The sequence below is a fragment of the Trichechus manatus genome, unplaced genomic scaffold (assembly GCF_000243295.1).
Source record: "Trichechus manatus latirostris isolate Lorelei unplaced genomic scaffold, TriManLat1.0 scaffold00024, whole genome shotgun sequence".
Lineage (NCBI taxonomy): Eukaryota > Metazoa > Chordata > Mammalia > Sirenia > Trichechidae > Trichechus > Trichechus manatus.
The window spans coordinates 20,147,552-20,162,534 of record NW_004443960.1 but is presented as its reverse complement, the minus strand read 5'-3'; the positions used below and the strand labels follow the sequence as shown (position 1 = coordinate 20,162,534).

The 14,983-nt window shown below is 46.2% G+C and overlaps 1 protein-coding gene across 1 annotated transcript in view; it reads right to left on the bottom strand.

Moving 5' to 3' along the window:
* Positions 1-14,983, bottom strand: part of EEF2K (eukaryotic elongation factor 2 kinase) — a 71,272-nt gene that overhangs the window by 4,707 nt on the left and 51,582 nt on the right. The window contains exons 11-17 of the mRNA XM_004373322.2: positions 14,907-14,974; positions 11,432-11,509; positions 10,554-10,616; positions 7,724-7,858; positions 7,373-7,561; positions 5,822-5,946; positions 3,768-3,946 (exon numbers count right to left, since the gene is read on the bottom strand). Of these exons, the coding sequence (XP_004373379.1) occupies positions 3,768-3,946; positions 5,822-5,946; positions 7,373-7,561; positions 7,724-7,858; positions 10,554-10,616; positions 11,432-11,509; positions 14,907-14,974 (837 nt within the window). The remainder of the gene's footprint in view (positions 1-3,767; positions 3,947-5,821; positions 5,947-7,372; positions 7,562-7,723; positions 7,859-10,553; positions 10,617-11,431; positions 11,510-14,906; positions 14,975-14,983) is intronic.

Here is a 14,983-nt window from a genome sequence, read left to right as displayed (position 1 = left end):
ACCTCATGGAGTTGAAGGACTAAAATGAGATACTGTTAGTAAAGTGCTTAGCATAAGAAATTACGCTTATTATTATTCATAGAATTTCCTAGCACTGTGTGGGTATAAAAAGACCCAAGTACTGTAGAAAACACACTGGAGTAAGAGGTCAAGGGCCTGGGTTCCAGCTCCACCACCTCCCAGTTGTGTGGATTAAGAGACTGAGGCTCAGAGATGTCTCACAGCCAGTAAAAAGCCAAGCCAGGATTTGAACCCAGGTCTCTGGGATCTCCAACTGGATGCTTTGCTGACAGAGCAGCCCACTGCCACCTGCCAAGCCTGTTGCCAACTCCCACTGCATCAGGCACTGCCCAAAGCCTCGCACTTCTGCACTGAGTACTGAATAAGACTAAAAAAACAAAAAACCCACTGTGAATTACTAGTCTAATTTTTAAAAATTAATAAGAGATAACACATGCTCAGATACTGTTTTCTAATCACCTAGTATGGTGTTTCCTGAACTTCAGTTGTTCCTGATTTTCCTTTACAATTTTAGATTTGCTGTATCTTCATTGATGGGTCCACAAACCATTATCTAAAACACTTGGGACCAAATATGTTAGAAATTCATAACTTTTTTTTTCTTCTTCTTGTTTTGTGACATTAGCTGCAAGCCCCACAACGTGACAGCACACTCCCGCTTTCCACCTCGGGTTCCCTGTGTCCATTCAACCAGTTCCTGTCCCTTCCTGCCTCCTCATCCTGCTTTCAGCCAGGAGCTGCCCATTTGGTCTCGTATAATTGACTGAACTAAGAAGCACGTTCCTCATATGTATTATTTTTTGTTTTATGGTCCTGTCTAATTTTTGTCGGAAGAGTGGGCTTTGGTAATGGTTTCAGTTCTGGGTTAACAGTGCATCCGGAGGCCAGAGTTTCAGGGATTCCTCCAGTCTCTGTCAGACCATTAAGTCTAGTCTTTTTACATGAATTTGAGTTCTGTTCTACATTTTTCTTCTACTCTATCCAGGACTCTCTGTTGTGTCCCCTGTCAGGGCGGTCACTGGTGGTAGCTGGGCCAAAATTCACAACTTTTTGGATTTTAGAAAGGTGATTCAGCAGTATGCCATAAATGGGCAATACTCCTGTGCATTCTGGCGCAAGGGTTTGACCCCATGATCAAACATTCCTTGTTCTGCAGTGTAACACAGCATCATTTTCCCTAAGTAGAAGAAACAAAGAGTATAAACAGCCTTACGTCAGTTCAAGACAGGTTTCGCAACCAAATGAGTTTGTGTAAAACTTACAAAAACACTTTTGGTTTTCAGGGTTTTTTGAATTCAGAAATTTCAAATAAGGGATTATTGATCTGCATTATTATTTGCTTGTTTTATACAACCTTTAAAAAAACTTTTTAAACTTAGCCTTATTCTATACCTGAGAAAGCAAGAGTTCAGTATGTGTATTATGTAACAGGAAGAAAAACTGTCCATCAACTGATGAATCGGTAAATAATGGAATATTATTTGGTAATAAAAAAGAATGAAGTAATGTCTGGAATCTTAAAAGTTTGTGAGTGGTCATCTAAGATACAACTATTGGTCTCTACTCATCTAAAGCAAAAGAAAAAGAAGAAAGCCAAAGACTCAAAGAAGAAACTAGTCTACAGGACAAACAGTCTACACGAACCACGGCCACATCTACCCTGACACCAGAACAACTACATGACGCCCAGCTACCATGACCAGCAGCGCTAATCAGGGCCGTAACAGATGGACCCTGATAGAATGGGAGCAAATGTGGAACAGAACCTCAAATTCCTAAAAAAGAAAAACAAAACACCAGACCTACTGGACTGGTTGAGACTAGAGGACTCCCTGAGACTAATGCCCTGAAATAGTCTCCAAACCTTGAACCGAAACCAACCTCTGAGGTCACTTTATAGCTAAATAACAAATTGGCTCACAAAATAATGAATATTACCTGTAAGTACTGTGTTCCTTTAAACAATTAGCTATATGAGACCAGATAGTCAACAATTACTTTAAAACAAAGATGAGAATGTAAGGGGCGGGGAAACCAGATTAATGAAAATGGAACAACCAGAATGGAAATGCACCGTGAAAAATGTAACCAATGTTACTGAACAACTTGCCTAGAAATTGTTGAATGAGAACCTACATTGCTGTCTAAACCTTCCCCCAAAACACAACAAAACACTATTAAAGAAAAAAAAAAAGGAATGAAGTACTGATACATGCTCTAATGGCACATGGATGAACCTTGAAAACATTATGCTGAGTGAAAGAAGCCAGTCACAAAAGGTCACGTATTGTATGATTCCATCTATGAAATGTCCAGAATAGGTAAATCCATAGAGATGGAGGGTAGACTAGTGGCTGTCAGGGGATGGGAAGAGAGGGAGACAGACACTGTCAAGGATTGAACTGTGTCCCCCCCAAAATATCTGTCAGCTTGGCTGGGTTCTGATTCCCAGTATTGTATGACTGTGTACCATTTTGTAATCTGATGTGATTTCCTTATGTGTTGTGAACTCTTATCACTTTGATATAATAAGATGGATTAGTGGCAGTTATATACTGATGAAGTCTACAAGATTAGATAGTGTCTTAAGGCGATCTCTTTTGAGATATAAAAGAGAGAAGCGAGCAGAGAGACCTGGGGACCTCATACCACCAAGAAAGCAGTGCCGGGAGCAGAGCAAATCCTTTGGACCTGAGATTCCTGTGCTGAGAGGCTCCCAGACCAAGGGAAGACTGATGCATCATGAGGACCTTCCTCCAGACCCGACAGAGGAAGAAAGACTTCCCCTGGAGCCAGCACCCTGAATTTGGACTTGTAACCTACTAGACTGTGAGAGAATAAATTTCTCTTTGTGAAAGCCATCCACTTGGGGTATTTCTGTTAGAGCAGCACTAGATGACTAAGACAGACACTGACTGCTAATAGGTACAGGGTTTCTTTTTGAGAATGTTCTGGAATTAGATAGTAGTGATGTTGGACAACACTGTGAATATACTAAAAAACCACTAAATTGTATACTTTAAAATAGCGAATTTTATCTCAATTTTTAAAAATTACAGAAAAACATATAACTAATATATAACTAATATATTAACATGCTCGGCTGCTAACTGAAAGGCTGGTGGTTTGATTCCGCCTAGAGGTGCCTCAAAAGAATGGCCTGGTGATGTACTTCCAAAAAAATCAGCCATTGAAAATCCTATGGAGTAGTTCTACTCTGACACACATGGGGTTGCCACGAGTTGGAATCGACTCCACGGCAACTGTTTTGTTTTTTTTTCACTAGTAATAACTAACCATTAAAATATAAGTGTTCATCTGCATATGAGCTCTGTAAAGCCGCTTCCTGAGCTAGCACTGTATGGGTATCCCACCTGGCAAAATACGGGGCCAGGGTGGATCTTTCAGGAGCTCTGCTTGGCTGCTAACCAAAAGGTTGGTGGTTCGAACCGACTAGCTGCTCCGTGAGAGAAAGATGTGGCAATCTGCTTCTGTAAAGATTTACAGCCTTAGAAATTCTATGGGGCAGTTCTACTTTGTCCTATAGGGTCACTATGAGTTGGAATCGACTTGACAGCAATGGGTCTGGTTTGGGTTTTTGGTGGATCTTTCTCCCCCACCAGAGCTGCCAAGTCCCTGAGGGAAGAGTGTCAGCCCTGCATCTTGCCACGATTCCCAGTGGAACGGGGATCATGCCCCTCCCTGTCCAGCGCTGTCCACCCAAGGGGCAGGTCGCCAGACATTACCTGATCTCTGTAGGTCCTTCTCCAGCCCGCAGCCACCCGTAAACAGCATCTCGGCCTCCCTGGCCAGCAGCATGTACCGGGGCTCATCTTGCATCCCATCATATTCACCACCCTCATCACAGTCTGTGGTCTCTAGGGCAGTGTTGTACCAGTGCAGGGCCTCTGACCAGTCTCGGGACCTTGCAAGAAATACAGAGGGAAAGAGGCAAGTTACCACGGCAATGGGGTAGAAGGGAGGAGGGCCATCCAGCAGGAAGGGCAAGTCAGAGATCCCAGCAGGGCCACACCTATGGTTCACAACCAGAGTACCCAATGCCACCACATCCAGGGGATGCCCTTCAGCATCAATTTATATATTTATCAAGATGGCAAACTCTCCCTTACAAAATCAGTATATTATAAGAATTTTCCAACAGAAGGAAGTACAGGATCTTGAAGAAGGGGGCCATTTTTCTAGTTTGCACAAAATCACCCTATGGGCTGGTAGGGTGTCCTAGCTAATCTGCCATATGACTCAGGTAGGGGAGGAGGTTGGGGGGGAACCTTTGCTGAGGCCTCCAGAACCATCCGACTAACAGCAATCATTTGACCCCATCTTATGCTCTGCCAGCGCTGGCCGGCTCTAGCTCTCCTCTAGCACAACATAGGACTTACCTGGAACAGCTGACTTCCTTCTTCTAGCCCTACTCCTCTGTTGTTGTGTGCCGTCAAGTTGGTTCGGACTCATAGTGACTCTACAGGGCAGAGTAGAACTGCCCCTTAGGGTTTCCAAGGCTGTAATCTTTATGGAAACAGACTGCACATCTTTCTCCCATGGAGTCACTGGCAGGTTCGAACTGCCAACCGGGGCTTTGACCGGTTCCGGTTTGACCCCCTGCTGAGAATTTGCATTTCCACCCCAGATATACTGAATCAGAATCTATGTTTTAACAAGATCCTCAGGTAATTCTTACGTATAACTCCCTGGAAACTTGTTGGAAATGCAAATTCTTGGCAGGGGGTCAAACTGGACCAAACAGGTTCAAAGCCCTGCAGCCAACCTTTCAGTTAGTTGCCGAGTGCTTAACCACTGTGCCACCAGGGCTCCTTTCTACTCTTCTACCCTCAACTATTTTTCCTATTGCAGCACATATATGGCCACACCACCAAGGGCATACTGAGCTTCCAACCAAACGTAAACAACACAAAATATAGAGTGAACAGGACCATAGACTTCTTCTTTTTTCTTTTGGTGTACTAACCACATATTACTAAGCACGTGGGTAACTATCTATAGTACACCAGGAAAAAACAAAGACAGAGGAACAGACAAGATGGTCTGTAGGCCTCACAAAATGTTGCAAGAGCAGTAGCTGTGATGACTTCCTGTTCTCGCCTCTTTGCTGTGGCCCCTGAGGTCCTACCTGCTCTCCAGTCTCAGCAGCTGTGAATCTCCCTCTGTGCCAGGCTCACTGGGAGGCTCTCTTCCTCAGATACATCAAGCTCTTTCCTGCACCGTGGCCTTTGCATCTGCTGTTCTGTCTGATTGGAACATTCTTCCCCCAACTCTTTCTACAGCTGGTTCCTCATCCTTCAGCTTGTACGTTATCTCTTCAGAGATGCCATCCCCAAACACCCTATTTCCTTACACCAATGACCTCAATCTGTAATTCTCCTGTGCTTAACCACTTGTTAATTACCGGTCTCCCCTTACTAGAACGTGAGCTCCAAGGAGGCAGGGACCTTGTCTGCTTTGTTCACTGCTGTATTCCCAAAGCCCAGCCCAGAGCCTGGCAAACAGCCCCAGCTCAAGAGATGTTTGTTGAATGAATAATTGTAAACAATTGGCTGGTTGTGATAATGTTCAGGAGACAACTTGACTCCATTTTATAAAGAAAGGGAAATGATTTCAAAATTAGTGGTGACACACCCAATAAACTAGGGTTTTAACACCAGACTAGAAGTCACTGGACTAGAAAAGCTCACCCCTTTCAGCTCTACTAATAGCAATGAGGAAGCGCCCACCTGCAGCCCAGGCTCCCACTAGCTCTACCTGAGTGACAGCGCCACAGTACCTGTCTGGGCTAAGGTTCTGGCCAGAGTCAAAAGCTCGCGCCACCACGATCATAGACTGTCTGTCGCCAGCTTCAGCTGCCTTCAGTAAGTAATCGAATCCTTTTGTTTTATTCTCTTCCGTCTCCTGTCGGTACAAACCAAAAAGGGGGGAGGCAAAGCAAATGAAACTTGAGCTAGAAGGAGCTGCCAGGATCTCACTCATCAATCTCCATATATATTTACATACATACATACATACATACATGCATGCATACATGCATACATACATACACACCAAAAAACCAAAACCAAACCTGTTGCCATTGAGTCAATTTTGACTCATAACCCAATAGGACAGAGTAGAACTGCTTCATAGGGTTTCCAAGGAGTGGCTGGTGGGTTTGAACTGCTGACCTTCTGGTTAGCAGCCAAGCTCTTAACCACTGTGCCACCAGGGCTCCTATATACATACACACACACACACACACAACTGTTGGAGGGAGAATGGAAGGATGGGGAACAGTGGGAAGGGAATTTTACTGTAAACCTTTCATATTAAAAAAGTTTTTTTTAAACATCATATGAATGTATTACCTATTCAAAAAGTTAAATAAATAAAAGGCTATGGAGTGTCTTTTTACCCTCTTCCAGTACGGGACCCCCCCCACCCACTGGGCCATGGCCAGGCCCACCGAGGAAGGCTGGTGCCTTTTGTCCATGGTGAGCCCAGCCTGACCCAACCACCCTGTCCATCCTAACGCTGGCCCACGTGACAGGGAGGATGGGGATAGATTCACCGGGGCCCCACACCCAGAAAGGGTCTCTAAACTTTCCCTAGGAAAGGCTCACACTTCTTAGACCTTGCCAGGTCCTGTTCACCACCAGGTCAGCCTCAATCCTCTCCTCCTTGTGCACACAGACCAGGGCAAGCGAGAAGGAGCAGACCTCACTCGGATTTCCCAACGCAGCTACATCCTGCTGTTTCAGTCTTGGCCCTGGCCCATGTCCTGCACTGTCTCCTCCTGCCCCGTGCTCTAGCTCTACTGATCTGCTTCCTGTCCTTTCGTCCACCATCTGTCTCTCACCTTTGGGCCTGGGCACATGCTGCTCCCTCTGCCTGAACTGCTCACCTTCCATACTCTGCTTGGCTGACTCCCATTCAGCCTTCAGGTCTAATGTGGATACCCATCCATCCGCCCACCTGCCTGCCGTCCGCCCGTCCGTCCGTCCACTCAACAAATGTATATTGAGCATCTGTGTGCCAGGCTCTGTTCTAGGCACTGGAGATACAGCCAGAACTGACGATCAACAGGAAGCCTGTGCTGACCCCTTGAAGCCCCAGTGAGGAGCCCTTCCTCATTTGTTTCTAGAAGTATTCTCTGCTTATCCCATCATGCCATTGCCTGATGATGTGCTTGTCACCTTCCCCTCACCCAAGGACAGAAACTGATTCCATTGATTTCAACGAACATTGGGACATTGCCTGGCCCCAAACCAATGACAGCATGGAGAGGCAGTTGAATGGCAGGTTGATCGAGCCCCCTCCGGCTGGGTCCCTGCCACTCCCTCACCTTCAGAGAGACGTCAGCCAGAATGTGGTGGGGCAGCTGCGAGTACATGAGCCCCAGACCCACAATGGCCTCCAGCTCGCCCAGGTCGGCCGCGTGCTCCAGGTGGAAGACTGCCGACTCACGGTCCCACTCCTCATCCTTCTCACAGAAGCGCCCGCCTTCATGGTACCGCACCATGGCCAGATGCACCTGCCACACAGAGTACAGTATTGGCCCCGCTGTCTGGGAGGCCGAAGCCAAGCCCGAGGACCGCCCAGCCAGCCTGCAGAAGGAGGCGATTAGCGGAGAGGTGTGTGAGCCTGGGGCCCCAGGTTAGTGCAAAGAGGGCTCTGAAATGGATATCACCAATACCTTCCCCAAAATAGACTTCCCGATTTTCTTTTCAAGGTCCAGAGCATTAAGCCTTTGCACTTCCAGGGCCACAGCCGAAGGTCTCGACAGGTGGAGGCGGGAGGAGTTAAGGAGATTCCACTGCTCCACACAAACCTGAAGGGAGAGAACGGGGCATGGTGGAGTTTACAGGTCAGAGAAGCCAGCAGGCTGGGCAATGGACGCTCGTTGCCAACACCGGCTGTCAGCAGCCCCTACTACATGAGCCTGATGACAGGAGAAAGGGCAGAGAACCCTTGCGGTTTCCAACTTCCTTGGACAAACACTACTCGATTTCTATTCACTCACATTCGGCCAGCTTGTGGGCGCTGAGAGAATGTTACAGCAACAGGACAAAACAACTAACAGAAAGGATAGCAGCAGCTCAGAGAGGCTGTTTTCCCCTCACTTAGCTTTCTGGGTTTGCTTGAGGGATTCGACTCTAAGCCGCCCCTTTTGTCCAGCTCCCCAAACAAGACATCAGAAGAATCTGACTTCTCACCTTCCAGCAAATGCACTTTGCTTTCCTCTGTGAATCACCACAAAGACACAGCAAAGCTGTGGGCAACATTAACAGGGCGGACCGGGGAATAGGTTTAGAAAACATATCATCTCTCACAAGTAAAGACACCTCTGTCCAAAGGTTCTCTCAGGACAAAGCCAGGTAGCTGTGTGCATGTGCCAAAGGAATCATTCACTGAGGAAAAGAGATTTCCTGGCAGGGCAAGCCTGAGAGGTCAGATTCACCAAAAACTTAAAGAGGGTTGGGCTTCCAGAACCATCCCCCAAGCTAATGTGTCCCTCACTTCCTTATATGAACCACCTGACACCTCAGGTGCAACCCCACCAGTTGCCTTCCAGTCAATTCTAACTTATGGTGACCCCATGTATGTCAGAGTAGAACTGTGCTCCATGGGGTTTTCAGTGGCTGATTTTTTGGAAGCAGATTGCCAGGCCTTTCTTCCGAGGCACCCCTGGGTGGACTTGAACCTTCAACCTTTCAGTTAGCAGCCAAGCATGTTAACTGTTTGCACCACCCAGGGACTCCATCAGGTGTTCCCCAATCCTACTGATTCAGAACCTCCAGGGGAGGGCCTGGAAATCTATATTTTTAACAAGCCTTTCAGGTGACTGTTACCATCAGGTAAATCAGGACCACGACACTCCACACGCTTTTCTCTAGCTGACTCCCAGATACACTTTGAAACGTCTCACCAGCAAGCCTTTGCTAGGCCAGGCTCTCTCCCACCTGGAAGGTACCTCTCTCCTGCTCTGGTCCTATTTCCTCAAATCCTACCTGTCCTTCAAGACTGGACCCACCCCATGCCACCTCCTCCCGGAGCCTTCCCCATCACCCCAGCAGGCCTTGACTGATTATTTACCACGTGGTATTTCTCAGTTGGGTCAGGTCTTCTCAGCAGGGTGTGGAGCAGGGTGTACCAACTGCAGCACTATTGCCATTTGGGGACGGATCATTCCGGGTTGTGGGAGCTGTCCTGTGCATTGTAGGACATTTAGCAGAACCCCTGTTCTCTAACCACTAGATGACAGCAGCACCCCGTCCCCAGCTGTGACAACCAAAAATGTCTCCAGACATTACTCAATGTCATCTGGGGGCAAAATCGTCCAGGGTTGGGAACCACTGGTGTAGAGGTGAAGAAACCAGGCTCAGGAGTCCGACTACAAGGGCTTGAATTCTGTCTCTACCACTTCCTAACCAGGGAACCTAGGGAAAGTTGCCTAACACCCCAGTTCTCATACAGAAAACAGGGATGAATAATGATAGTGCCCCCCTCATTGGGTGGGTGCAAGAAGTCAATGAATTAATACTGTAAAGCACCTACATGGTAAGTACTTTAACATGTGAGCTATGGCTGTTGTTGTTATTTCTCCTCAAGGATGGGGGCTGGTCTTCTCTAATCTCCCCTCAAATCCCCCAGTATCTTGCATAACATCCTGCCCAGGGCAGGAGCTCAAAAAATATTTGTTAAGGAGATTTGCTCCTAAAGAGAAAGAAGGAAACCAAAGACTCAAAGAAGAAACTGGTCTCTAAGACCAACTGCCTATACAAACCACGGCCTTACCTACCCAGAGACCAGAAGAACTAGATCGTGCCCGGCTACGACTACTGACTGTTCTGACTGGGGCCACAATAGATGGTCCTGGTTAGAATGGGAGAAAATTGTAGAACAAAACTCAAATTCTTAAAAAAAAAAAAAAAAAAAAAAAGGCCAGGCTCACTGGACTGGGAAAGACTAGGGGAACCCCCAAGACTATCACCCTGAGATACCCTTTAAACTTTGAAATGAAACTACTCCCAGAGGGTCATCTTTCAGCTAAATAGCAGATTAACTCATAAAATAAACAATATCACCCGTGGGTACCGTGCTCCTTTTAATTTAAAAAAAAAAAAAATCATCTATATGAGACCAAATGGTCAACATTTACCCTAAAGCAAAGATGAGAGGACCGGGGGCAGGGGGTGCGGGGAGGCAGGGAAGCAAGAATAACCGAAACAGAATAACCAGAATGGAAATAATGAGACTATTGACACAATGTAGAAAATGTAACCAATGTCACTGAACAATATGTATAGAAATTGTTAAATGGGAGTTTAATTTACTCTGTAAACTTTCACCAAAAACTCAGTAAAATATTAAAAAAAAAAAAAAAGATTTGCTCCATTGCAAAACCTTCCTTTAGGAAGTGTGTGAGGCAGCTAGGCAGGCAGCAATAGGCGTGAGAGAGGAGAAAGAGGAACAGAGCTGAGAAAGGCAAGTAAGTGGCCACAGGATTTCTCGGGGCTCATTACCCGTCCGGAGCTGCCCAGGCTGTCTTCATCAGACTCGTACCTCCGATTACCGTTTGAGTGGCCCTGAATGGAGGCAGAGATTAGATTGATTCAAAGAGGGTTTCTTCCTGAGGAACTAGCCCAGCCCTCCCCAAGTGACTCTCCTCAGGGGACCCTCCTCCTGAGAACTAGAAGCCTTGTCTGCTAAGCAGAGAGGATGCTGGGTAATGGGCATGAATGATGGCGCCAGTGCAGCCAAAGTCTTACTGTCCCTCTCCCTGTGTGAATACATGGAACTGACTCGAAGGCACACGATCCCAGCAGGCCCACAGAAGCTACCAGGAAATGGGGTGAATTCCTTCCTCTAGCCAAAGTATGCTTTTTATTCACAATCACAAAGCCGGGACCAGAGCACTCTCAGCAAGATTGGTCTTGATGTACAGGTTCAATTTTGACACATGGCAAACTCTGAATGGTCGATGCTGCCTGAGAGGCCTCCCTCACCACAGTACTAGTGGGAGTGTGCCTGGGGAAATCAACCTCTGGGGCCCTTCCCAGGGTCAGCCAGAATCCTGTGCCTTTGAGCTGGGCCCTCCCACCTAGACCAGCACCATTTTGGCTGATTACCCAGTATCCTCAGCTAGCAACTAAAGGTTCTAGCTTCACTATAAGATTTGTCCAACATTTTCAACCTAATTGTGCCTAAACCACCATGCTCGTTCCCTTACTTGTCCGCACTACCCTGTTTTATCTTCTTCCTGCATTAATCTTTATATGAAATGATCTTGTTTATTAATTTACTTGTAATACTCTCTCAAGACCCAATCAGACTCCCTTCTGGCTCTTTACCCTCCTGGACAATGAGGCAATTCTGGTCTTGTTTCCTGGGCGGTCCTTACGTGTTCTTGGGGCTCTGGGTCATCCAGCTCACCCCGCTTCTCACTGGGGTATCCGCTGTCCCCACTGTTCTCAGAGTCCTGTGGAGAGAAGACGGCCTTAGGGTCTCAGTCATCCTCTGAGTACCTGGTGAGGGTGGTGACATCTGGGCGTTCCAACCATTTGCATTCTCTCCTTTATCACATAACATGTCTAACATTCTCTTCCTCCAGCCCCTTCCTGGTTAGGTGACAAGGAGGCAGTACAAAGGAGTGGCTAAGAGCGTGGGCTCTGGAGCCAGACTGACTGGGCTCAAATCCTGGCCCTGGTACCTGCCAGCTGTGATCGTGGGGAACTAACTGCTTAATCTCTCTGAGCTGCAATTTCCTTAGCTATGAAATCAGGATTAATTATGGCACCTACATCAAAGGGCTGCGAACATGAAATGAGGTGTTAAAGTATGAGAATGTGGATCGTAAAGGTGCCATTAAGAGTGGCTCACCTAGGTCTGCCTTGAGCATTATGCTCTTTTAAGAACTACTTATATGAGATCAAATTGACAACAGCAACTCAAAAGATTAGATAGGAACCTTAGGGGCAGTAAGTTTACATTATTGAGGGCAGAACAACTCAGAAAAAGGCGGGTGAGAATGGTTGCACAACTCGAAGAATGTAATCAACGTCACTAAAGTGTACATGTAGAAATGTCAAACTGGTGTATGTTTCACATGTTCTCGACAACAACAATGAATAAAATTTAGAAGGGGGAAAAGAAAGAACTCATGTGACATCCAGAACAGGATTAAGAATGTTGACACATTGTGCAAAATGTAATCAATGTCATTGAATAATCTGTGTAGAAATTGTTAAATGGGAACTTAATTTGCTGTGTAAACTCTCACTGAAAACACAATAAAATATTTTTTTTTTTTAAAAAAAGAGTGGCTCACCTATTTCACAGGTGGAAAAACAAAGGCTGGTTTCCGGGGTATGACCCATCGACCCAAATACAGCATTGAGATCAATATTTACTACAACTAAGCCCTCTACTTAAACTGCAAAGGTCACTTGATCATATTTTTTTATTTTTCTAGATCTGAGTTCTGCTCTGAAAGGGAATCTGGTATTATATTTATTTGTATATTATATATATCTGCATATTTATATCATATTTACGATCTTTGTTGTTGATTGCTGTCGCATCAATTCCCATTCATGGCGACCCCACGAGTGCAGAATAGAACTGCTTCATAGGGTTTTCAAGGCTGTGACCTTTCAGAAGCAGGTCACCAGACCTGTCTTCTGAGGCATCTCTGGGTGGGTTTGAACCACCAACCTTGTGGCTAGTAGTCAAGCACTTAACTATTTGTGCCACCCAGGCTGCCTGGAATCTGGTATTATTTGGAATCTCCAAAACTTCCATCCTTTGCCTATCAATGTTGACTTTTTGCCATATCTGCATGTCACTGCATAACTAATTGAAAATTTTTTTTTTCCTTCCTTATTCTGCTGAGAAGTATTTCAAATACATAAATAAGTATAGAAAATACTAAAATGAACTCCTGTGTAACTACTACCCAGGGTTGTCAACTCTTAACATATGCCTTAGTTACTTTAGATCTTTTATTTTAAAAAGTAATTAAAACATTACTGTTAAACCCCAGCTCTGCACATCTACTCCACCATCCCGGGCAAGGTGGCCAACCTCTCTGAACCTCAGTGTCCTCATGCGAGAAACAGGGTGAATTCCCATCCCAGCCTGGGAGACAGAGGGCAACAAAGGACTGTGGCAGTTACAAAAGAGGGTGGTCTCAGGGTCAGACTTCCTGAGTTTGAACTCTGGCTCACTGCTGGCCAGCTAAGTGACCGTGAGCAAGTGGTTTGACCTTTCTGTGCCTCAGCTTCCTCATTTCTAAGTCAGGGATAATGAGAGTACTGACCAAGAAACTGCTAATAAACCAAAAAAAGAAAAACCAAACCCATGGCCATCAAGTCGATTCCGACACATAGCTACCCAATAGGACAGAGCAGAAATGCCCTACAGGGTTTCCAAGGAGCGGCTTGTAGATTCAAACTGCCAACCTTTCAGTTAGCAGCCGTAGCTCTCAACCACTGCACCACCAGGGCTTCGCAACTGCTAATACCGGGGATAAAAAGCAGGCGGCTGAAGGACAGGGGTGGGAGGGAGATTTCCACTGTATAATCTTTCGTACCTTTTCATTCTGAACCATGAGAAAGTATTCCCTATTCTAAAATTAAAAAAAATACTTACCTGTTAAGTTGTTGTGAGTATTAAATGAAAATATTTACCAAACACTTAAGATAGTGTCTGGCCATACTGCTGATTCCATGCATGTCAGCGATTATAATTTCCTTCTTCCACTCAAGAACTCGGAAAAGTAGTCGAGAGTGAACACACACCTCTGGGGCAATCTGAGGGTGCACTTAAAGAGACCTTGTCGTCTGTATAACTATGAAATTTTGGCAAAGTCTCTGTTTACTTAAAGAATTCATGTGCATTTTTCGTTGGGGGCATGTCTAGCTTATTAAGTTGTGCTGTTGTTGTCAGCAGCCATGGAGTCAATTCTGGCTCATGGCAGCCCCATGCGTGCAAAGTACAACTGCTTCACCGTGTTTTCAAAGCTGTGATCTTTTGGAAGCAGATCACCAAGACTGTCTTCCGAGGCACCTCTGGGGGGGGACTCAAATCACCAACTTTTCAGTTAGTAAACCTGTTGCTGTCGATTCCAACTCATAGCGACCCTATAGGACAGAGTAGAACTGCCCCATAGGAATTCCAAGGCTGTAATCTTTACAGAAGCAGACTGCCACATCTTTTTTTCCCAAGAATGGCTAGTGGGTTTGAACCACTGACCTTTCAGTTAGCAGCTGAGTGTTTAACCACTGCACCACTAGGGCTCCTTTATGGTTAATAGCTGAGCACTTAACCATTTGTACCACCCAGGGACTCTGATGTCTGTGTTTAATTTGACACCAGAATATATGTTTGTCTGAATGCAAATGCAATACCACTGAATCAACCGGAAGCTGCAGGAAATGTGTTCTGTTTAGCCTACCCGTGAGCATCACAGCAGACTGTGCTATATGTTACAGGGCTAAGACTTGCACGGGGGTCGAAGAGACAACCGCCCACCATGTGTGGCTGAACCAAACCCAGGGCTGAGCTGACCTTTACCAGAAGGTTGCACTGTTGCTGGTTTGGCCTCTCTTGTCTAACCACTTCTGGGAACTGCAATGGACCCAGCTCTTTCCATCTGACCATCCCTTCTCCACCCTAGAGAGGAAACCTCTGCCTTGGGCAGGAGGCTGAGATTCATCTGCATCCCCACCCTGGGCCATCTGGCATTGCCTGGAGCAGAACTGGTACCCACCTCTGAATCTGAAGATTCACCCTCCCTTCCTACTGGGAGTGAGTCTGCTCCACGCACCCCTGCTGGGGCTGTAGTCTGCAGCCTGCCTCCCTCTCTCTTCACTCACCCGATGGTTGTCCAGATGATCGTGGTCTCTGTGTGCCAGATTATCAAGGTCGCAGAACACCGGCCAATCTGGGCAGG